Below are 24125 nucleotides of genomic sequence, written 5' to 3' on the forward strand. Positions count from 1 at the left end.
GTACAGCAGTATTTAACACAACATTGTAACTCAACGTTACTTCAATTAAAAAAAAATAAAAGTCATGTATAATTTTTTTTTTTTTTTTTTTTTTTTTTGCGGTACGCGGGCCTCTCACCGCCGTGGCCTCTCCCGCCGCGGAGCACAGGCTCCGGATGCGCAGGCTCAGTGGCCACGGCTCACGGGCCCAGCCGCTCCGCAGCATGTGGGATCTTCCCGGACCGGGGCACGAACCCGCGTCCCCTGCATCGGCAGGCGGACTCTCAACCACTGCGCCACCAGGGAAGCCCCATGTATAATTTTTAAAAGAAAATATTTCTTGGGAAAGGTGTTCCTAGATGAAGGCACAGGTGGCCCTGAGCAGCAAGTTACAGGTTTCCTAAAAGGCCTCCTCCCCTGAATCGCACTGTGGGTCTGAAAGGGCAATAAAACGACCTTCTGAAAAGAATTCTTCATTCCTGGGAACGCTCGGCAGAGATTTCCAGGATGTTTCAAGCGCCACAGACTAGGTTCAGCCTAAAAAGTAAGTAAGGCTCCTTCCTACAAAGAGAGTAAGATGAAGTATGTGAAATGCCTAGCACAGTGCCTGGCACCTAATAGATGCAGAATAAATATTAGGTTCCTCCCACCCTGAGGGTCCAGGGGTCGATGAGCACATATATTGGATGTATTTCTGGCGGGGTAATTGGGTACATTCTAGATTCTTCCAGAAACTCACAATTTTCTCACACGGGGCAGTGGGGAGAGCGAGGCAGGGGAGGGAAGGAGGCACGTTCTCTCTGCCGACGTCAGTAGCTCTTCCTCTTCTTCAGAGGCTTCAGGCCATTGCTGCTTTGGGCCTTAGGCTGTCCACCACAGCTGAAAGCACCGCCCCTGCAGCCTTGGCTCCCTCCGTCAGCATGTGCTCTACCTGCAAAGCAGACCAGTTCATAGGACCCTCCGTGAGACTCCTAGGCTCGCACCCTGCCCCACCCCTACCTCACCACACCCCATCAGGAGCTGGCCTGCCTAAGAAGCAGTCACCTTCGATTCCCAAAGACCCTAGAGCTGCAAGAGACCTGGAGAAGCCAGGACGGCCTGAGGTGCACATCAGAGGCAGAAGCAAGCCCTTTCCCCAGGAGGCATCCAGGGCCCCTGGTCCCCTTCCTCTCCCCGAGAGCCATTCAGCCCACGGTCTGCCACTAGCACGGGGCTCAGAGGAGCACAGCCACTGAGTCCCTCATTCTACACACAGGGAACCTGAGAGCCAGGGAGGGGAGCTCACTTGGACAAAGTGACACAGTGAACGGCATCCGCACTTAGATCTGGGCTTGGGTCTCATGCACGCCAGGCCCAGGATCCTTAGCAGGACCTCCTATAACCCCCTTGCGCCCTGGGGTCTTCTTTCCATGCACAGATGCTCAGGAGACAGGAGATCCCTCATACCAGAGCCCACCAGGCCCGAGCACTAGTACAAGGTCTCACAAGCATGGAATGGCTGGGAGAAGAGGCAGAGCAGGAAGGAGGAAGATGCAGAGTGGAGGGGGTTGAGTGGGCGGGGCTGCTAACCCTCACTGAGAAACAGGAGAGGGACGGACCAGCACTGGGATTCGAGCCCCGTAAGTCAAGAGAACACAGGTAACATAGAAAAGAAAATGGGAAAATTATGTTCCACCTTTCAATCTTGATCTTTCTAATCTATTAAAAAGGCAACAGTGCACACTTCCTCCTCTCATCTCATGGGGTTTTAGTAAGGTCCAAATAGTAACAAGAGCAGCTCAAACTGTCACAGGTATTTAGGTTTCCAAAGCTTTTTCACATGTAGCGTACCACATTTAGTTTATCACCATCCTATATGTGGGGGAAGTGGAGTGGGGGAAGGAGGCCCGACCCAAATGCACACAAGCCAGGCAGGGAATGTGGGTGAAGCTGGTAGGTGACATACCGATGCCCCACACCCCTTCTAAAGGGGGAGCTCCTACTCGGCCCCGTAGAGTGTTAGCAAGCTGGAATGAGGGCCCAGTGGCCTGATCAATAGGTTGTCCAAGAGAGGCTGGGAATCCAGATCTTTTTTTTTTTTGCGGTACGCGGGCCTCTCACCATTGTGGCCTCTCCCCTTGTGGAACACAGGCTCCGACACGCAGGCTCAGCGGCCATGGCTCACGGGCCCAGCCGCTCCGCGGCATGTGGGATCTTCCCGGACCGGGGCACGAACCCATGTCCCCTGCATCAGCAGGTGGACTCTCAACCACTGCGCCACCAGGGAAGCCCCAGATCTTTTTATATAAAATTTCTATATTCTCAAATGTTTGCAAGTCATTCAAATTAAGAAAAAAAAAATACTAGTCATCCAAGCTAAACACATCTGTGGGCCAGGTGTGGCCCGTGGGCTGCTAGTTTGCAACTTTAGCTCTGAGTATCTACCGCAGTTTTTCCCCTTTTTGTAAAGGAAGAAAACAGTTTCAGAAATAAGATGATTTGGCCGAGGAGACCATGACAGTTTAAGTGGCTGAGGAGGGATTCCACCTGGTGGTCTTACTATGCAGCCCAGTGCCCCCTCTACTCCTCCATGGGTCAGTAGAGGTGAAAACACCTCCTGAGCTGTCCTGGAGCAACGGAAGGCCCCACAAGCCCAACAAATAATAATGAAAACACCGATCACCAGTTGGACCCCTGATGCAGCAACAAGCCCCAAGACCCCGGGTCAGAGCCGGGCGGAGGCAGGGGGTGCCACACCTGCTGGCTCCTGGGCACGCCGTATCTCAGGTCGTTGACAAAGCACTTGCAGTTCCCGTCGATCAGGCTGTACTGCGCTATCTTGCTGGTCGTCTTTTTCGTCTGCTGGATGACCTTGTCCATGGGCAGGGGCAGGTATGTCCCATCCAGCTCGTTGTTGACCTTCCAGGAGCAGCCATGCAGCACGTCCTCCAGACAACTGTATTTCACCACCGCCCGGTTGCTGAAGACGGACGTGATGCTGCTGGCCTCAAATTCCTCACCTAGAGGCCAAAGACAAGCCAAAGTTGGAAGCTGCAAGGGGGCAGTGGGGCAGAGCACCGGCTCAGTCCAGCCGCTGGATCAGTGGCTCCTCTTGGGGTCCTGGTTTCACCGTCTCTAAAAGGCACAGCAGAGGATGGCAAGTTGGACTAAATGAACTGCAAAGGGCTAGCTTTCCGCACTCCCCACTTTCAACCACCACTGCAATCTCTTTCTCATCAAGCTCCAGGCGTACCTTATGGTGTAGGCCCAGACTCCACTCCGTGTACAGACCTGACCAAGTCCTAGGACTGGAGTCTTGCTTTCCTAACCAGACTCCAGCAGTCTTCACAAACACGTGACGAATACCCTTACAGGTAAGAGTCAGCTCCTGGACAAGGGGCTGTCATGCGGTTCCAGGAATAGGCCTCCCTCTGCCACCATGCAGACCCGCTCCAACCCGCTTCCACCCAGAGGCACTCTGCCTTTCCCTCTGCTCAAGTATCAGGATTCTCACTGAGTGTTTGTTTGAAAACAGGGTTCCACAGCTTGGAAAAGCAGAAACGTCTGAAAACTGCTGTATTACCATATTTAGTCCTTAGAGGAGGGAGAGCTCCTGAGAAGGTCTGGAAGCTGCCCAAGACCAGGTGGGTGGTAATTTAATATCAGGACTGTTTTTCTGCTACAACCATATGGATAGGCAAACGTGGGAACCCTCCCCCTCTGTAAGTTGTCTGAGTGCAAGAAATGTCCCTTGTTCCTTTCTGAAGTATTTGAGGACGATCTGCTGATTTTGCAAAAGCTGGCAGTAGGCAATTCGGCTCTCAGGAACGAAGATGGCAGAATTCATGTTTGAAGGAAGATCTGATGGGGGGCGGTAGTGACAAAACTGTTAACTTGTACAACTCTTTGGTTACGCAAGAGGAAGGCTCCTGGACTTAGTCTGGAAAGGAGAGGTGAAGATGAATGCAACGTGGAGCAATTTTTAATCCTTCGTGTAGGCATCCAGACAGGAAGGGGGACGGGTGTGGGTGGATGGGATGGGGAAGCAAAGCGAGGGGAGAGGGACTCTGCTCTGCAGGAAGGTCTCAGCCAGATGAGGGGCGGGGCCAACCGAGGGGGACAGGAGACAAGGATGAGAGCTGTGAACAAGGTGCGGCCACAGGCATTTGGTACCAGTGCCCTTCTGTAATCTAATCTTGAACGGGCAGTACTTGCACAGGAGGCAAAAATCCCCAAAGCATCAAAGATTACACAGAGGAGCCCCCGCTTCCCCTTCTCCCAGCTCCCCCATCTCCTGAGGCCACCATGTGACCAATGGTTCTGGACGTCCAGTTTTAAGCTGTTTCACATTCTGTGCTGTCATCTTCCACTATCACCACTTCTGCCCCCATCGAATCTCCACCAAAATTTAATTAGTCACCCGTTTAATCTCAGCCCTGTGTTAATGCTGCAATTAAAGGAGAACGATGCCCACACTGGGGGTGGTGCAGCCTGGGACGGGTTGGAAAAGCAAGGAGACAAGGTGAGGATGGAGGTGCCAGAGGTGACCAGGAAGCCAGATGGATGCAGCATTTGGGGCAATAGGAAGCAAGTGACAATCAGAACGCATAAGCATCTACACCCCTCCCAGGGGACCCTCAGAAATAGAGGAAGGGTATTGAACTGCTGTCGTTACAAAACGGAGGCTCCGGTTCTTACGCTCCTATTTTAAAAGAAAGAGTGGTCTAGGTGGTCAGGGAACTTAGGAATGATCTTGATACTTTTATCTGTCTTAGGGCTGGACACTCAGTGGTTTTTGGTGGACAGAGACCGAGCTCTATCACACAGTAAGTTAAGGTCCAGTCATGCTTTGGGTGTTCTGTTGCTAAAGTAAGGCAGCAGCTGAGGAACCAGTAATTCGCTGTCCTTCTCTTTACTTTGCTAACTTCAATATCAATATTTCAATAGAGTATTCACTCTGACTTGTGGGAGCAGGTGGACCACACAGTCATCTTCCACATAGACGGCCCAGTGCTCGTAGCCAACCCGGAAAATCTCAATCAGGTCTCAGGTCTGGGTCTTGGTTTACCCTATGATGGAAATGGAATGGAATGGAATGGAATGAAATGAAATAAAATAAAATAAAGTAGACTTCACATGCCCAAGGAAGTCCAGAGACCTCCTTGTTTGGGGATCAGCTACAGCTCAGCCTGAAGACACTGCCTTTCATCACTTTACAGAAACCCAGGCCGCAAAAAGCTCTCTTCACACAAATGGCCGAGGGACCCGCCCACTCCTGCTACCACCCTCATTATTAAAGCCACCGAGGCTGACAGTGCCAGCTCCAAATGCACAGCTCCGTATGCATACATGCCCTGTGATAAGCAAAGGAGCTCCTGTAAGCATTTCTCCTGGAAACTCAGCACCATGCGAGCTTTCTCAATAGAGGGCGCTAGAGAGACACTGCAAGAGGAAAAGGTTCTCCTGCAGGTTCTGGCTTTGGGCTGGGGAGTTACACCAAACTCCCATTCTTGGGATAAATCTCACCTAGTAATGATGTATAATCCTTTTTATATGTTGCTGAATTCAGTTTGCTACTATTTTGTTGAGGACTTTCACGTCTACATTCATAAGGGATATTAGTCTGTAGTTCTTTTCTTTGCCTGACTTTAGTATCAGGGTAACATTGACCTCAGAATGAGTTGGGAAGCATTCCCTCCTCTATTTTTAGAGTTTGTGAGGGACTGGTAATTGGTAATTCTTCTTCTTCAAATGTATGGTGAAGTCCTCTGGGCCTGAATTTTTCCTTGTGAAAAGATTTTTATTTACTAATTCAATTTACCTGTTATAGGTCTGTTCAGATTTTCTAGTTATTCCTGAGCCAGTTTTGTAATCTGTGTCTTTCTAAGAGTTTGTTCATTTCATGTAAGTTTTCTAATTCGTTAGCATAAAGTTATTCATAGTATTCCTTTATTATCCTTTTAATTTCTGTAAGACTGGTAGTAAACCACCTCTTTCATTCTTGATTTTGGTAACTTGAGTTTTCTTTTTCTTGGTCAATGAACGTAGCCAAAGTTTTGTCGATTTTATTTATCTTCTCAGAGAACCAACATATGGCCTCACTGATTTTCTCCATTTATTTCCATTTTCTATTTCATTGATTTCTGCTCCAATACTTATTATTTCCTTCCTTCTGCTTGCTTTGGGTTTAGTTTGCTTTCCTTTTTCCAGTTTACTGAGGTAGGAATTTGGATTATTGATTTGAAATCTTCCTTTTTTTTAAAAAGATTTTTTTGATGTGGGCCATTTTTAAAGTCTTTATTGAATTTGTTACAATATTGCTTCTGTTTATTATGTTTTGGTTTTTTGGCCACGACACACGTGGGATACTAGCTCCCCGACCAGGGATCAAACCCGCACCAGCCTATATTAAATTTTATTCTAAGCATTGCTTTAACTGCATCTCATAAAACTTGATATGCTCTGTTTTCATTTTCATTCAACTCAAAATATCTTCCAATTTCTCTATTTTTTCTTTTACCCATGGGTTATTTAGAAGTATGTTTTTGAATTTCCAAATACTTGTAGATTTCCCAAATTTCATTCTGTTATTAATTTCTAATTTAATTTCATGTGAACAAAGAAATATTTTATATTATTTCAGTCCCTTTAAATTTGCTGAGACTTGCTTTATGGCCTAGAATATGGCATCTCCTGGGGAACATTCATGTCTGCTTATGAAGAATATGTATTCTGCTATTGTTGAATGGACTATTCTGTAAACGTTAGTTAGGTCAAGTTAATATCGTCGTTCAAATCTTCTATATGCTCACCGATTTTCTGTCACATTGTTCTATCCAGCATTGACATTGTAGTATTTAAAACCCCCAACTATTATTTCTGAATTGTCTATTTCTCCCTTCAATTCTGTCAGCTTTTGCTTCATGAATTTGGGGATTATGTTGTTAAATGTGTGTGTTTATAACTGTTATATCTTCATGATGAATTAACGTTTTATCATTACAAACAGTTTCTCTTTTTTCCTAGTAATACTTCTTCCCTTAAAGTCTATTTTTTCTGATATTAGTGTAACCACTCCAGCTGTGGTTCTGCTTGCATCTTTTTACATCCTTTTACTTCCAACCTATTTATGACTTTGAATCTAAACTATGCCTCTTGTAGGTGGCATATAACTGGATCTTGTATTATCAAGTCAGATGATCTCTGCCTTTTCTGGACTGTTTAATTGAGTCACATTTCTCCCTGTTGATTTGATTTCTCCCTGTCCATTTCAGCCTCCCTCCCTTGTGCTATTATTGTCATATTTATTACATCTTGGCATGTTAAAAGGCCAATAATAAAATTTTATAATTACTGTTTAATTCGATTGTCTTTTTAATTAGGATAAAAGCTAAAATACATATTTATACTCTTTGATAATAATAACCAATGTAATTACCTTTATGGGTGCTTTTTTTCTTTTCCTTTTTGCCACACCGCATGGCTTGTAGGAGCTTAGTTGCCTGACCAGGGATTGAACCTGGGCCCTAAGCAGTGACAGAGCAGAGTCTTAACCACTGGGCCACCAGGAATCTCCCATGCTTTGTATTCTTTCATGTGGATTAGTTACTATCTGGTGTGACTTCCTTTCAGCCTGAAGAATTTTCTTTGCTATTCCCTTTAAGGCAGTCTTCACTTATCTGAGACTACCTTTATTCTACCTTCTTTTTTTTTTTTTTTTTTTGTGGTACGCGGGCCTCTCACTGTTGTGGTCCCTCCGTTGTGGAGCACAGGCTCCAGACGCGCAGGCTCAGCGGCCATGGCTCACGGGCCCAGCTGCTCTGCGGCATGTGGGATCCTCCCGGACCGGGGCACGAACCCGCGTCCCCTACATCGGCAGGCGGACTCTCAACCACTGCGCCACCAGGGAGGCCCCTACCTTCATTTTTGAAAGACAGTTTACTGGATATAGGATTTTTGGTTGACATTTTTTCTTTTGGAACTTTTCAAATGCCATTCCACTGCTTTCTGGCCTCCGTCGTTTCTGATGAAAAGACAGCTATCAATTTTATTGTGGTTCCCTTGTACATGATGAGTCTTTCTTTCTCTTGTTGCTTTCAAGATTTTCTCTTTGTGTTTGGCTTTCAGCCGTTTGGATTCTGATTCCCCCCCAGGGCTGGTGGTTGCCGTTGTTTGTTTGTTTGTTTGTTTAGAGGTTTGCCTGGATTGATTCTGTGGTGTCTGTTTCCCTCAGAGCAACCACTGGTGTATATGCTTCAGTTTTCTTTGTTTGTTTGTTTTTTCTTGCTCTTATTTTTAAGCCTGGCATAAAAATAATGGTCAGCCAGTGACTGGTCAGAGGTTAAGCCACATCTTGGGCCAATAAGGCATCACTCTTTTCCTACGGAGCTCGGTGTGGTTTGGAGAATTCATTCAGGTTCTAAAGTTTAAAAGTCTGTCCCAGCTGTTACTTTCTGCATTCACAAGGCCTCATGTTCCTCCAGGAGCTAGAGACTCACGCAGGCCCCTCTATTCTCTCCCAAATGTGTGTGCAGCCTTGTGCACCCCTTAGAGAACAGCAGCTTTTCTAGACCCTCTTTAGCTGTCTCATTACCTGGGTTTCCGTATTAAAGTTCTGGCTGGTCTGTTAGTCCATCATTTGTCCCAACCAGTATTGCAACCTCAGGCTAGGCCTTCCATGATGTTTGTCACTGAGATAACTACTGTTTTCCACAACATCTCTGGGCATGGAATTTTCCACACTCTGCTCCAAATAAAGTTGCCCTCTGCTGCCACTGCCAGTCCTCCTGGCAGGTCCCACCCACCCAGGTAACAACTTCCCCACCACAGAGCTGGGGGAGGTGGGGGACTTACTAAGACACTACAGATCTCCATTGTTCTGAGATTCCAAGATTCAGTAGGCTTTCTTGATTCAACACTTATCAATTTGTTGTCTGCTTTTGGTCAAATTCCAGAGTCTTTAAATGGTTGTCTTTGATGGTTCTGTCCAGCTTTATTTTTGCTGTTTGGGGAGATTTTTCTGAGATGCTCTGTTAGCCACTCCAGATGTCCTGCCCACTTGACGGAATGAATTTTTATGGGTAAAAAGCAGACCATCTACTCAGTGATATTACATGGAAGGAACTGAGGCCAAGAAAGGGAGTGGATTTTAGAATTTTTATGGGCAAAAAGCAGGCCAAGAAAGATGAAGTGCTTCGTCCAAGGTCCTAGGCAAGTCAGTGGCAGAGCTAGGACCAGAACTGGGGTCCTGGACCAAACCAACTCCTTCTGCCTTAAAGAGAAAATACGGTGGCAACTGAGCTCCCACTAGAGGGCGCTCCAAACTAGGCTTCTCATCTGGAAAGCAGAATCACTATCCTTGCTGTTTTATCCTCGAATTACCTGCCAGTAGGAAGACAGCACAATTCATTGTGATGCTAGTCTAAGCCAAAAAAAAAAAAAAAAAATCAAAAGAAATCCACGTGCTGGTCATCAAGGATGCTGAACAAGCTTTGTGGTACAGGAATCAAAAAATTCTGGGGTTGAGGGGAGTGGATTTTAGAATTTTAAGTTTTCTTTTGTTCCTTAACACTCTCCACCTGCAATATTGCCACTGGATGGGGTAGTCAGGTGGAAACTTGAATGGGATTCACAACAGACTTAATAATCACCTAGAGTTACCTGCTCTCTTGCTGAAGTTTCTCCCACTATAAGTTGATGGTATTGAGCTTTGAGTCTCAACCTTGGCTGCACATGGAAATCACCTGCTGAGCTTTTAAAAATTAAGATTGATGTGGAGTATGGCCCGGGAACCAGAATTTTAAGAGCTCCCCAGGTGACTCTAATGGCAGCCAAGATTGTAGCCATATTGGGAGCTTTTCCAAGGTCCCATCCTTCCTTTTTCCTTAACTTTAGCCTGTCCCCAGCATTTCATGAACCTTAGGGAACCTGTCTATATCCTCCAGGGCGAACTCCACTCCCAGCTGATGCTCCAATCTTCAAATCCAGATTAAGGTTTCCCTGCCCCTTTTTCTCTCTTTGGAATAAGATATGACTTTGAAATCCTCCATCCATCTGCTATTTATTTCCTTTGCACAAGCTGGCAACCCAGCTCTGGCCCTTCTCTCAGAAATAGGCACCTGGTTGGAAAAACCAGTCTTTCATAAGGCCGCTGGATGATAACAGTTTCTGAAAGTCTTATAACTATGTCAGGGGTGGTGCAGGGAAGTGGGTGGAGGGCTCGTTCCTGCCTGCAGCATGCGGCAGGGAGACAGGAAGAAAACCACAAAGACAGAGCTTTATTTTGAACTCCTGGGAGTAAAAATGTAAAGTCCCTAGCTGTTTCTGAAACACACTGATTCTTGGGTCAGTCCCTGACCAGGCACTGGAGCAGATGTGGGAAGATGGGAGCAGAAGAAAATCATCATGATACAGGTATTAGGAATTTCACTTTCAGCTCTGATCCTAACCCAGATGATACCTCAGAAATAAAACCTGAAGCCTCAGACACGGACATGACACCAAGGAGAGAATTCGAGTTAGAATGGTAGGCAGAGAATAGCCAGCTCTACCATCCACCAGTCCCTCCCATCAGGAAACTTCCACAAGCCTCTTAGATAGCCTCATCCACCAGAGGGTAGACAGCAGAAGCAAGAACTACAATCCTGCAGCCTGTGGAACAAAAACCACATTCACAGAAAGACAGACAAAATGAAAAGGCAGAGGGCTATGTACCAGATGAAGGAACAAGATAATACCCCAGAAAAATAACTAAATGAAATGGAGATAGGCAACCTTCCAGAAAAAGAATTCAGAATAATGATAGTGAAGATGATCCAGGACCTCGGAAAAACAATGGAGGCAAAGATCGAGAAGATGCAAGAAATGTTTAACAAAGACCTAGAAGAATTAAAGAACAAACAAACAGAGATGAACAGTACAATAACTGAAATGAAAAATGCACTAGAAGGAATCAATAGCAGAATAACTGAGGCAGAACAACGGAGAAGTGACCTGGAAGACAGAATGGTGGAATTCACTGCTGCGGAACAGAATAAAGAAAAAAGAATGAAAAGAGATGAAGACAGCCTAAGAGACGTCTGGGACAACATTAAACGCAACAACATTCTCATTATAGGGGTCCCAGAAGGAGAAGAGAGAGAGAAAGGACCCGAGAAAATATTTGAAGAGATTATAGTCGAAAACTTCCCTAACATGGGAAAGGAAATAGCCATCCCAGTCCAGGAAGCGCAGAGAGTCCCATACAGGATAAACCCAAGGAGAAACACTCCAAGACACATAGTAATCAAATTGGCAAAAATTAAAGACAAAGAAAAATTATTGAAAGCAGCAAGGGAAAAACGACAAATAACATACAAGGGAACTCCCATAAGGTTAACAGCTGATTTCTCAGCAGAAACTCTACAAGCCAGAAGGGAGTGACATGATATACTTAAAGTGATGAAAGGGAAGAACCTACAACCAAGATTACTCTACCCAGCAAGGATCTCATTCAAATTCGATGGAGAAATCAAAAGCTTTACAGACAAGCAAAAGCTAAGAGAATTCAGCAGCACCAAACCAGCTCTACAACAAATGCTAAAGGAACTTCTCTAAGTGGGAAACACAAGAGAAGAAAAGGACCTACAAAAACAAGCCAAACAAAGATTGGTTTTGACATGTATACACTGATGTGTATAAAATGGATGACTAGTAAGAAAAGAAAGAAAGAAAGAAAAAAATGGTATAGGGAAGATAATCATAAAAGATTTGGAAAAATTGTAAATACTTAAAAGATATCTGCACTCAGATTGCTTTACAAGCATCTTCAAGTTTATGTACCATCTAAAAGAAATGGAAAATAGAAATCATAGAAGATACTTTTTGTACTTAAGCAAGATTCATACTCAAAGAAAAAGTTTTACCCCAAGTCAACAGATTAGCATATATATACATATAAATGTTCATTTGTAGGGGGTTTGTGTGTATGTATTTATTGAAATAAAATGTGCATATTTCTTAAAAAAAAAAAAAAAGAATGGTAGGCAGCTACAAAGTCATAGAAAGAAGACAGGGTTTGTTGTTAGGAGACCTGGTTCAAATCCCAACTCTGCCACTTACTAGGTGTTCGACACATTCTCAGTAGAACTTCCGAGAGAGCAAAGATGTTGGTCTTTACAAAAGAACATTTTACAAATGTCGAAAGATTATTGTATGCCCCAACGGAGCGCCTCACTCCTAATTACTCTGTTATGAATCTGCCATGGTGAACTTTTTTCTAATCCCTTGCAGTGAATACGATGGTTTTATTCCCCCCAGAAATTCTCCCTTTATGTATTCAATCAACAAATATTTATCAAGCACCTACTAGTTTAAGCACTGGGAATACAGCAGTGAATAAGGCTGACAAAAGCTCTGCCCTCTTTTGGAAGGAGACAGACAGTCAATAAGCAAAATGACTATATAATGTGATACATGCTATTAAGGCAATAAATGGGGTGATATGATGGAATGCTAAGACTACTTTAGTACCATATGTACTAAAGTCTAGCCATGGTAGATGGTCTGGATTCTTCTGATAGCAGCCGTCTCATTTCTCTTCGGGTAACTTCTCCCTTCCTCCCCAGCCCTGTGATCCTAGTGGGGATGCCAATCATTGCACCCTTTCAACTCAGGCCAATCCGATACTTTCCCTTGGGATTTTTTTTTTTTTAATTATTATTGAGGTATAACTGGCATGCAACATTATATTAGTTTCAGGTATCCAACATAATAATTTGATATTTGTATATATTGCAGAATGGTCACCACCACAATAAGTCTAGTTAACACCCATCACCATACATAGTTACAGAATTTGTTTTTCCTTGTGAAGAAAACTGTTAAGATTTAGTCTCTTAGCAACTTTCAAATATGCAATACAGCATTATTAATTATAGCCGCCATGCTGTACATCACAGCCTGTTCGGTTTTATAACTGAACATTTGTACCATTTGACCCCCTTCACCCATTTTGCCCACCTCCCACCCCCTGCCTCTGGCGACCACCAATCTGTTCTCTGTATCTATGAGCTCGGGGGTGGGGGGGGTTGTTTGCTTGGTTGGTTAATTGGGGTTTGTTTGTCTGTTTTCAGGATTTTTTTGTGTTTAAAGCAAGGGAAGAGATGTTGTCTATTTCCTCTGGGGTTGCTAAGCAGGGCCTCCCTTCTCTAAACCGCATGGAAGAAGCTGTTGATGTAGAGGAAAATTGAGGCCATCGATCTGAAAGAAATCAAGGGGAGAGGTGGCCAGACAGACAGGATCCCCTGGCAGCAACAGGGACCCAGATCCTGGTTCCAGTCTCTAAAGAGCCCAGATCTGCCCAGGTTCCTACGGTGAGTCCTCCCTGACTCTAAGTTACCCTAGTAACCTTCCAATTTAAAAAAATCTCTTCTTGACTTATACTAGCTAAAGCTGGTTTTCTATAATCCAACTGAAAGGGGAGTGGTGTGGCAGAGGGTGACCGTGGATACACTCTGAGCCCCAAGGGCAGGAGAGACCTCTATGAAGAGGTAAGATTTAGGCTGAGAAGGTAAAGGCATGAGGAAGAAAATTATGTGACCATCTGGAGGGTCATTCCAGGCAGGGGCAGGACAAAGACTCTTGGGCAGGAGGGTTTAGTGTGGCTGAATATGAAGGGAGAGAAGGTCGGATGAGACTGTAGAAGAAGAAAAGGACCCCATCATGGTGGAGGCGGAGGTCTTTCTGACACCAGTTATAGACAGGAGACCATGAGGGCAGACGAGTCCTTCAGGATACTGGTTGTGAAAGGGAGGAGGGGCACCAGGTGGGAAATGGACAGAAACAGGGGTCCAGGGAGGGCATTTTCAAGACAGGAAAGACGACAGCACACGAGTGCTGGTAGCACGGCTCCGGCGGGAGGGAGACGTTGAAGGCGGCAGAGAGAGGAGATTAATCAGCAGCAAAGGGGCCTGAAAAAGTGGGAGGGGCTGAGATCAAGAGCCCCCGAGGAGGAGCTGCCTTCCCATAGAGAGGTCAGGGAGGGCCTTTCTGACCAGAAGACACGCACTGGTCTGCTTGGGCTGCCATAACAAAATACCACACGCTGGGTGGCTTAAACAAGGGAAATTTATCTTCTCACAGTTCTGGAGGCTGGCGAGTCCAAAGACCAAGGTGCCAGCAAGGTAGGTTTCACTCCGAGGCCTCTTCTCTTGGCTTGTAGGCAGCTGCCACCTCACTGCAAGCTCACATGACGACACATGGGAGATCTCAGTTCCCCAACCAGGGACTGAGCCCTGGCCACAACAATGAAAGCTCCTAATCCTAACCACTAGACCACCAGGGAACTCCCAAGTGACTACTTCTTTGTGTGTGGAGAGAGAGAGCTAGCTCTCTGGTGTCCCTTCTTACAAGGGCACTAATCCTATCATGTTAGGGCCCCACCCTTATGATTCCATTTAACCTTAATTACTTCTTACTCCAAATAGAGTCCTGCTGAAGATTAGGACTCCAACATGTGAATGTGGTGGGGGGAGGGAGGGACCCACATACACTGAGTCCATAACAACATATGTGAGCTGGATTTGCAAAACCAGGAAAGAGCAGTCTTGGCAACCCAGTGAGTGCAAAAGCTCTGAGAAAGGGAGGACTTGGGTTCATGAAATGTACAGAAAAGAGGCGGGGATGGTTGGTACAGAGTGATCAGGGGGAGGAGAGAGATACAAGATGAATCTGGAGATGATATACAGATCCAGACAATAGAAAGCAAAAAGGAGAGAATGTGGGCAGGGTGGGGGGTGGACGCGTGTCCATGGTGAGCAATCTCTGAGGCCTCATTTGAGTAAAAGAGCTGGCGCTCCTCATGTGCTAGGACCTCAAGATGCATTTATTTCATCTGTCCTATCTTGGCATCAATTCACCCCTGTTACACAAAGCAGTAAGTCGTTCCATGTATTTTAAAGGGTATGTACATGTCTTGATGAAATCAGCAGAAATAGGAGTCAAATGATAGAGCCTCAAAATGGCATGAGGTTAGTGAAGGTGAAAAGTAAGCATGTCCGTCAAAGACCTACACGTAGACCTCAATCAGGTTAAGATGAAAACAGAACAGCTTGAAGTGACACATCCCAGCAGGTTTTTGTCCGGACTCTCTGAAACAGGGGCAAGTGAATGAAACCATGTATGAATGTTACACAAAGTTTCATATGGGGAGCTGGTAATGATGTTGCTTGTCATTTTATAAGATAAATTCCGCTCTTCCTCCTATTACCCAAATAGTCCACAAGCACCTTGAGGCCAAGGACAAGACTAGCCTCCCCGGTCTCTGCTGAGCAAAACACTGTAGAGAAGCAATGCTACACACACCTTATTTCGCTATGAAGTAAAATCCTATTCATCTTGCATTACATTTTTGCCATTAACACTGAGCTCTACAGACCTGCTTTTGCTTATAACGTTATCAAAAGAAACTCCAGAGTGCTCACTTCGGCAGCACTTATACTAAAGAAACTCCAGAGCCTAACCTTAAAAAATGCAAGTCCTGGTGGCGCAGTGATTGGGGGTCCGCCTGCCGACGCAGGGGACGCGGGTTCGTGCCCCGGTCCGGGAGGACCCCGCATGCCGCCGAGCGGCTGGGCCTGTGAGCCATGGCCGCTGAGCCTGTGCGTCCGGAGCCTGTGCTCCGCGGCGGGAGAGGCCACAGCAGTGAGAGGCCCGCGTACCGCCAAAAAAAAAAAAAAAATGCAAGTCCTTATAAATTTCCATTTAAAAGGAGTCTTCGCTTTGTGACCACCTAGAGGAGTGGGATACGGAGGGTGGGAGGGAGATGCAAGAGGGAGGAGATATGGGGATATATGTATATGTATAGCTAATTCACTTTGTTATAAAGCAGGAACTAACACACCATTGTAAAGCAATTATACTCCAATAAAGATGTTAAAAATAAATAAATAAAATTAAGTGTTTAAAGTGATGGCCACCCTGCAGCTGCAGAGATAGCTGTATCTTTCCACGGCATTAAGCTTGCTAAAGAATCTGACTTGACAAAGTATCAAATTGAAAACACAAGAGTATCAGGTTTGAGATACTGTGCAATATGGAGGCTTCCTGAATATTCATTAACTGTCACCAACTTGTTCTGTTCTCTGTTAATATAAATCGGTCCTTAGAATACCATCTGAACAAAGTGGTCTTGAGACATTCTAGAAATTGTTGTAGTTCAAGGAGGAACTGAAATTCCTATTGGTGGTTGGGCTTGATAACTCACCGGCCTGGTAATAATGTTGGAATCTTGACGCCTCTCTATTCCTAAACCATACAATTGAGACCAACTCAACTGGCGCCTTCCTCTCCTATCATAGAATGAGAAGTAAAAACCTTTGACTGTAAGGATTATTATTTTACTAAAGAGATTAAGAGTCTCACCACCATTTGAACAAGTACAACGTAGCGAGTCATAGTAAGTCCAGCAGTAACTGTGATGGCCAAGCTCTCTAGCAGACCCTGAGTACCTCGGATCACATGACACTACAATCACTGCTAGAAGACACCTTCAAAACTTCGGATCAATCTACTCATGTTTTCTTACAATTTAAATTCTTTTAGAAGATAACTGTATATATCCGAGAGAACTGAAAGTGTGGACACAGGTCCACCCTTGTACATGAATGTTCATAGCAGCATTATTCCTAACAACCAAAGGTGGATGCAGCCCAAACGTCCATCAACTGATGAATGGCTAAACAAAATGTACTGATAGTATATCCATACAATGGAACACTACTGGCCAATAAAAATGAATGAAATACTGACACGGGCTACAACATGGATGAACCTTATAAACATTATGCTAAGTGAAAGGAGCCAGTTACAAGAGATCACAGATTGTATGATTCCATTCGCATGCAACGTCCAGAAGAGGCAAATACTTAGAGACAAAAATCAGGTTAGCGGTTTCCAGGGACTACGGACAAGGGAAAATGAGGAGACTGCTAATGATGTGGAGTTTCTTTCTAGGGTGATGAAAGCATTCTAAAATTAGACCATTACGATGGTTGCACAGCTCTGTAAATATACTAAAAACCACCACACGGTACACTTTAAAAGGATAAATTTTAGGTATATGTGAATTGTATCTCAATAAGGTTGTCATTTTTTTAAAAGGTAACTGACAGCTTAAGCAAAAGTACAATAACAACAATGTATGTTGGGATTTATAACATATGTAGAAGCAAAATGGATGTTAATAATGCAGTGAGGCCAGATATGGAGAAACGGAGCTACTGTAAGCTTCTTATACTATAAATAAAGTGGTACAGTATCACACGAAGGTAGACCATAATAAGTTAAAAATGTAGAATATAAAAACTAAAACAAGAATTAAAATTACAAAACACAAGGAATTATAGTCAATAAACCACAAATGAAATAAAACTGAATCACAAAAAACAATCAAAAAGAAGTCGGGGAAAAAAAGGAGAAAGGAAACAAAAAAACAGATAGGACAAATAGGAAATAACAGATAGGACAAATACAGATAGGACAAATAGGGATGGCAGACTTAAATCTCAGCCTATTAATAGTCACATTAAAGTACATAGTCTAAACGTCCTAATGAAAAGGTAGAGATTGTTGATTGGATAAAAAAATAAAACCCAACTATGCTGCCTACAAGAAACACATTTTAAATACAAATGCATAAATAGGTTAAAAGGAGAAGGAAGAAAATGACATACCATGCTAACACTAATTGAAAGAGCTGGAGTGACTATATTAATATCAGACAAAGTAGACTTCAAAGCAATGAATCTTTCTAGGAATAAAGAAGGTATTATTTGTAATAATAAGGGAGTCAATTCATCAATAATGAATAACAATACTAAATGTTTACATATCTAATGATACGGCCTTATGATTCATTAAAAACAAACTGATAAAACTACAAAGAGAAATAAACAAATCTACAATTATAGCCAAAAATTTCAGTACTCCTCTATGTAATTAATAGAAAAATATAAACAGAGGACCTGAATAACACTATGAACCAACTTGACCTAATAGATATTTATAGACTACTCCATCCAACAATAGCAGAATACACGTTCTTCCCAAAAACTAACAATATTTACCAAGAAGGACCATATCTGGGGCTGTAAAACAAGTCTCGTTAAATTGAAATGGATTCAAGTCATACAAAATACATTCTCTGACCACAACAGAATAACTTAATAACCAAAAGATATCTTGGAAAATCTCCAAGCATTTGGAAACTAAATAACATTTTTCATAACCCACAGGAGATAAAAAGGGGGGGGAATTACTTTGAATTGAACAAAAATGAAAATACAACATGCCAAAATTTGTGGGACACCACAAAGCAGTGCTTAAGGGGAAGTTTATAGTAATAAATGCCTATAATAGATAAGAAGAAAAGTCTGAAATCAGTGTCCTCTACTTCCACCTGAAGACAGAAAAAGAAGTGCAAATTAAAACCAAAGTAAATAGAAAAAAGGAAATAATAAAAATCAGAACAGGATCAGAGATAGAGAAAACAGAAAAACAACAGAAGAAAATCAATGAAATCAAAAGTTGGTTCTCTGAGAAAATCCATAAAATTGTTAAAACTCTAACCGAATTGATCAGGGAAAAAAAGAGAAGACGCAAATTACCAATATCAGGAATGAGAGAGGTGACATCATTACATGTCCTACAGATACTAAATGGATAACAAGGGAAAATTATGAACAACTTTATGCCAATGTATTTGACAAAGCTCACTCAAGAAGAAACAGATAATGTGACTATCCCAAAATATATGAAGGAAATTGATTTTGTAGTTAAAAATCCTTCAAACAAAGAAAATACCAGGCCTAGACAGCTTCACTGGTAAATTCTAACCAACATTAAAGGAAAAAATAATACCAATTCTTCACAAGAATTCTGTGGAGTAGGAATACTTCCAAACTCATTCTATGAGGCTTGCATTACCGTAATACCAAAACAGACAACTACAAGAAAATAAAATTTAACAAATTAATACCCTTTATGAACATAAATGCAAAAATTCAAAGCAAAATTTTGTAACTTGCATAAAACACTATACAAAAAGAATAATACATCATGGTCACATGTGTTTTCCCCCCCCCAGGATTTCTAGGTTGTTATAACATCTGAACACCAGCCAATATAATTCAAACTAAAAAAGAAAAATTATATGATCATCTCAATAGGTACAGAAAAAGCATTTGTTAAAATTCAATGTCTATTCCTGATTTTTTTTCCAAAGAAACTCTCAACAAACTGGTAAAAGAAAGGAACTTTCTTAACCTAATAAAAGGCATCTATGAAAAACCTACAGCTTACATCATACTAAATGGTAAAGACTGAATGCTTTCCCTCTAAGTTAAGGAATTAGATAAAGATGTCTGCTCCCACCACTTCCATTAAGCATTGTACTGAAGATTCTGGCTAGTATCAGTACAGTTTAAGACAAAAATAAAGGCATCCAGCTAGGAAAGGAAAAAGTGAAACTGTCTTTATAGGTGACATGATATGTAAAAAGTCTAATGGAATCGACCCAAAAAAAGTTACTCAAGTAAATAAGTCAGTAAATAAGGTTGAAGGATACAAGATAAGTATCCTTATCTAAGTACCCTGGAAAAAGTCAATTATATTTCCAATTACTAGCAATAAACAATCAGAAATTGACATTTTTTTCACTTTAAATGTTCAAAATTGAAATTTAAAATTTTCTGAAATACCATTTCAATAGCATCAAAAAGTATGAAATACTTTCAGAAAGATGTGCAGGATCTGAAGCTGAAATTTACAAAACACTGCTGAGAGAAATTAAAGAAGACCTAAGTAAATAGAACACCTTATTCATGAGTCAGGAGACAATATTGTGAAGACACCAATTCTCTTAAAATTTGATGTGATTCCAGGGAAAATCTCAGCAGGCATTTTATAGAACCTAGGATAGCCAAAACTACTTTGAAGAAGAACAACAGAATCGGAGGGCTAACATTCTTGACTTCAAGAGTTATTACAAAGCTACAGTAATCAACATAGTGTGGTATTGGCCTTACAATAGGCAAATGGGATCAATGGAATAAAACAGCCCAGAAAGGGACCCACTAGTATGTGGATAACTGGTTTTTACAAGGTGCAAAGGCAACTCAGTGGGAAAAGGATAGTCGTTTCTAGAAATGGTGCTGGAATAGCTTGATAGCCACGAGGAAAAAAAAATCTATACCTCGTGCCATATACAAAAATCAACTCAAAATGTATCAAAGATGTAAACGTAATGTGTAAAAACTAAATGTAAAAACTAAAACTTTAAAATAGCTGGAAGAAAAGAGGAGAAAACCTTTGTGACCTTGGTTTAGGCAAAGATTTCTCAGCTACAACACCAAAGGCACAATTCATAAAAGAAAAACTTCTAAATTGGACCTCAACAGAGTTAAATTTTTTTGTTCTTCAAAAGACACTGTTAAGAAAACAAAAACACAAACCACAGACTGAGAGAGAATATTGCAAGCGATGATGAACTTCATCTGTGCTTGTATACAGAATTTCTGAAGAACTCTCAAACAGATAAACCAAGAGAAAAAATAGGCAAAAGATTTGGATACTTCACCAAAGATGATATATAAATATAAGGAAAGCAAATAAACACAGGCAAAGATTTTCAGCATCATTAGTCATTAAGGGAATGCAAATTACAACAGCAATGAGATACCGACATACATATTAGGAGAGCTAAAGTTAAAGAGATTGACCAAACCAAATGCTGATGAGGACGAGGAGGAACTGGAACGCTCACATACTGCTGGTGGGAATGTAAAATGGCACAACCACTTTGGAAAACAGTGAGTTAAACAAACATCTACCAAATGATTTAGCCACTATATTCCTACATATTCACCCCAGAGAAAACATATGTCTATACAAAGATCTGTAAACAAATGTTCACAGCAGCTTTATTTGTAACAGCCAGAACTGGAAACAACCCAAATGCCCATCAAGGGGTGAATGGATAAATAGTGGTCTATCCATACAATGAAATCCTGCTCAGTAATAATAACAAGGAATAAACTACTGATAACCTGCAACATGGATATAATTTGAAATAATTACGTGAAAGGAGGCAGACAAAAAAGAGCACATACAATATGATTCCATTTATATAAGTCTCTAGAAAACGCAAACTAACGCATAATGACAGAAAGTGCATCAGTTGTTGCCTGGGGATGGGAGTGGGAAGAGGGAGGGGTTTACAGAAGGGAACAAAGAAAGCTTTGGGAGTGATGGAGATGTTCGTTATCTGGATTGTGGTGATGGTTTCATGGGTGAATACATATGTCAAAACATATCCAAATGTATATTGCATATTCTGAATATAGGAAGTTTATTGTACGTCAGTTATACCTCAATAAAGCTCAATAATCAGCTCCGTAAAGCTGTTTTTAAAAAATTTTAAAGGCATAAGCAACATCCCAAATCAGTGTGCAATTCAACCTGCCACAGTATAAATAAAGTAAAATACAATATTATGTAGGGAAGAAGTCACCAGGAAGTTAAAGATATGCCTGGTCTGAGAATTCCCGAGATACCCACCTCTGCTGCCTGCTTTATTAACCTTCCCGCACTCCCAGGCTCCGGAGCTGAATTCCACTCTGCTATCTTCTGGTTGGGTGTGGACTCCAAGGGCTTCTCCCTAGATGAATTTTGTGATTATACAGTTAATAAACAAAACACTTTTTCACAATTATTGGAAATTCTGTATTACTTCAGATTTACGATTTTAAGATATCTTTTAGTTTTCAGATTATAGGAAACATTCCCCCCCCCCAGCTTGTTTCTGTGATGCCATTTGCTGTCATACATTTGCTGTTTTTTGCTTTTCAGACAATTGTTTAAAATGCTAATGATAGCAATGAGTTGCTTTCAGGGGCTTTCCCCCCCTCCTCTGATAATCTTTTTTTTTTTTTAATATTTATCAAAGTGATACTTGGACATAGCTTTTTTTAAAATGGTAACTGTACATAATGACTTATACGGAAATGCAACAGGCCTCTGCTCTTTCCCTTCCCCTCCCAGTCCTCCTGGCCAGAGGCAAGCCCCTGGAACTCCTGAGCTGTTTCTTCCAATAATTAGCTCCATGTTTCTGAGAAATCTTGTTGACAACACTGTAACTGCAAGTAATGTGAAAGAAATCAGTATATTTTGTTCCTAGAAACAAAATGTTACAGGAGAGGACTGAAACTAAAGGTAGGAGTATGCTTTTGGGGTAGAAAAGTAGAGTGAAATATATGGGGGCCAAAAAGACCTGGGTTTGAATCCTGGCTCTGATATGTGCTGTTCAACCTTGAGCTAGTAAACTAGTCTGTCTGAACCTCAGTTTGATTGTCTATAAAATAGAGATGCTAATATTTTTCTCGCAGAGTTGTCAAGAGGGTTAAATGAGAAAGCATATGTACACATCTAATACATTACCAACCCCCAAATGGCATTTTCTTTACCTTCCCCAAATTTTAACTCTTCTCCAAAAGCACAGTATATGGGAGCGGGGGAGTGGGGGAACCCCTCATTTTCCATATTGCTCTTCTCCAAACTTTCAGCTCTCAGAATTTTAAATAGAATCAACTATCATGTTTTTAATGAAAGCGAATTACAGAAATTGGCAAGAAGGTTGCATCATTCATTAGTTACTGAGCCCAGCTGGCAAAATATTGTAAGCACTCTTGGAAAGCAATTCAGTTCTCAGGAGTCTGTAGAACGGCCTTGCGCTGGAAACTGCTACAAGGTAGCCTCCCTCCAGCAGGTCCCAGGACTGCCCTCTGGCTGTTATTACCAGGAGCACACCAGCCTTCGTTAGTGGTAGGCTGGTTCACAAAACCAGCTCAGGATTTGTTTTACAAAACTGTCATCAAAGTCGGTTCTTCAAAAGGCTTGTAACCACCCAAAGACCCAGTCCTTACATACGAAGAAAGAATCTTACCCCTGCCGGACGGACGCTGCTTCTGCCCTGTTCTAACGTGCCCAGCTGTGGCTGCTTGGGCAAGTGCTGGACCAACTCTTGAGATCCCACAGATTTTTCTAATTCAAGGGGAAAAAAAATGTTATTGAATATTTAAACCACAACTGCCTTCTATAGGGCGTGAAACCCATGAAAGGAGGATTGGAGCGAGCACCTTGACAGCTATGCAGAGGTGGGAGCTCCAGTCTAGAACCAAGCCTGGCACCTGGTTAGCCCTCAATAAACTTTGGGATAAAGGGGGTTGTGAGACCATCCTGGAGAGGGCTCAGTTCCTCCGGGAAAGAGAGGCTTTGGAATTCCTGGGTACAGACTCGGGAAGAGGATGCCTCTATCCCAGATGGCAGAATCCTCGGGGCCAAACCCAATGACAGAAGCTTCTGCGGAGCCAGAGCTGTTGTTATAACTCTACCTGCCCGGCAGCTACCCCGTCTGTCCCATTTCCACCCTAAATACAACAGGAAGGTAAATACTCGAGAGAGTCACTGGACGCCTGGTTCGCTTCGATTACATTAATAACCAACGATCATTCCAAAATATTCACTCATTTCAGTTAACAAGCATTTCGCACAATGAACAAATATCTACGAGAAGGAGAGTTGAAAGAAACCATGGTGACCTTTCTGGGGGTCCAACGGCCTGCTGGGGCCTGGAGAACGACCCCGGAAGGTTCCAGGCCCGGGCGTGGGGGCTTGGTGAGGCGGAGCCCCCCTCCCGCGGCGACCCGACTGGGGCCCAGGCGAAGGTCCAGGAGCAGGCTGGGTGTCATTTCGTCCGTACACTCGCGGTTTCCGAGGCGGCCTGAGGCGGGGCCGGGGGAACCTAGGGAGGAGGCGCCCGCACTCGCGCTCGGCGGCGGGTCTCAGGCCCATCCCGCTGCTGCCGCCCCGCCGGCCCCCGGGCCTCGCTGGGGGCGACGCGCCAGGCCAGTTCCCAGTCGGCGCGGCCCCGGGTCGGCAGAGCCGCGGGGTCCGGGACGCTGCTTGCTGGGAGGGCGGAGGGGCGCGGAGTGGGCACGCGGGCGCGCAGCGAACGGCGGGGGCGCGCGGCCAGAGCGCGCGGGGCGAGGGCGGCGCGGGCGTGGTGAGCACGTGTCTGAACACAGCCGGCGCTGATGGGGGCGCTTCAAAGCCCAGGAACCTGCGCGGGGCCG

At 43.4% G+C, this 24125-nt stretch overlaps 1 protein-coding gene across 1 annotated transcript; it reads right to left on the minus strand.

The window, feature by feature from the left end:
• Positions 1-677: 677 nt before the first annotated feature.
• Positions 678-23844, minus strand: PLAAT5 (phospholipase A and acyltransferase 5). The gene is given in 7 exon segments (XM_029209529.1): positions 678-910; positions 2716-2973; positions 4915-5006; positions 5009-5027; positions 21553-21648; positions 22937-23034; positions 23592-23844. Coding segments are annotated over 7 exon segments (909 nt in total). The 3' UTR covers positions 678-817.
• Positions 23845-24125: the final 281 nt, after the last annotated feature.

The sequence above is a fragment of the Monodon monoceros genome, unplaced genomic scaffold (assembly GCF_005190385.1).
Source record: "Monodon monoceros isolate NGI ecotype Baffin Bay Population unplaced genomic scaffold, NGI_Narwhal_1 Super_Scaffold_7, whole genome shotgun sequence".
In the NCBI taxonomy this organism is placed as follows: domain Eukaryota; kingdom Metazoa; phylum Chordata; class Mammalia; order Artiodactyla; family Monodontidae; genus Monodon; species Monodon monoceros.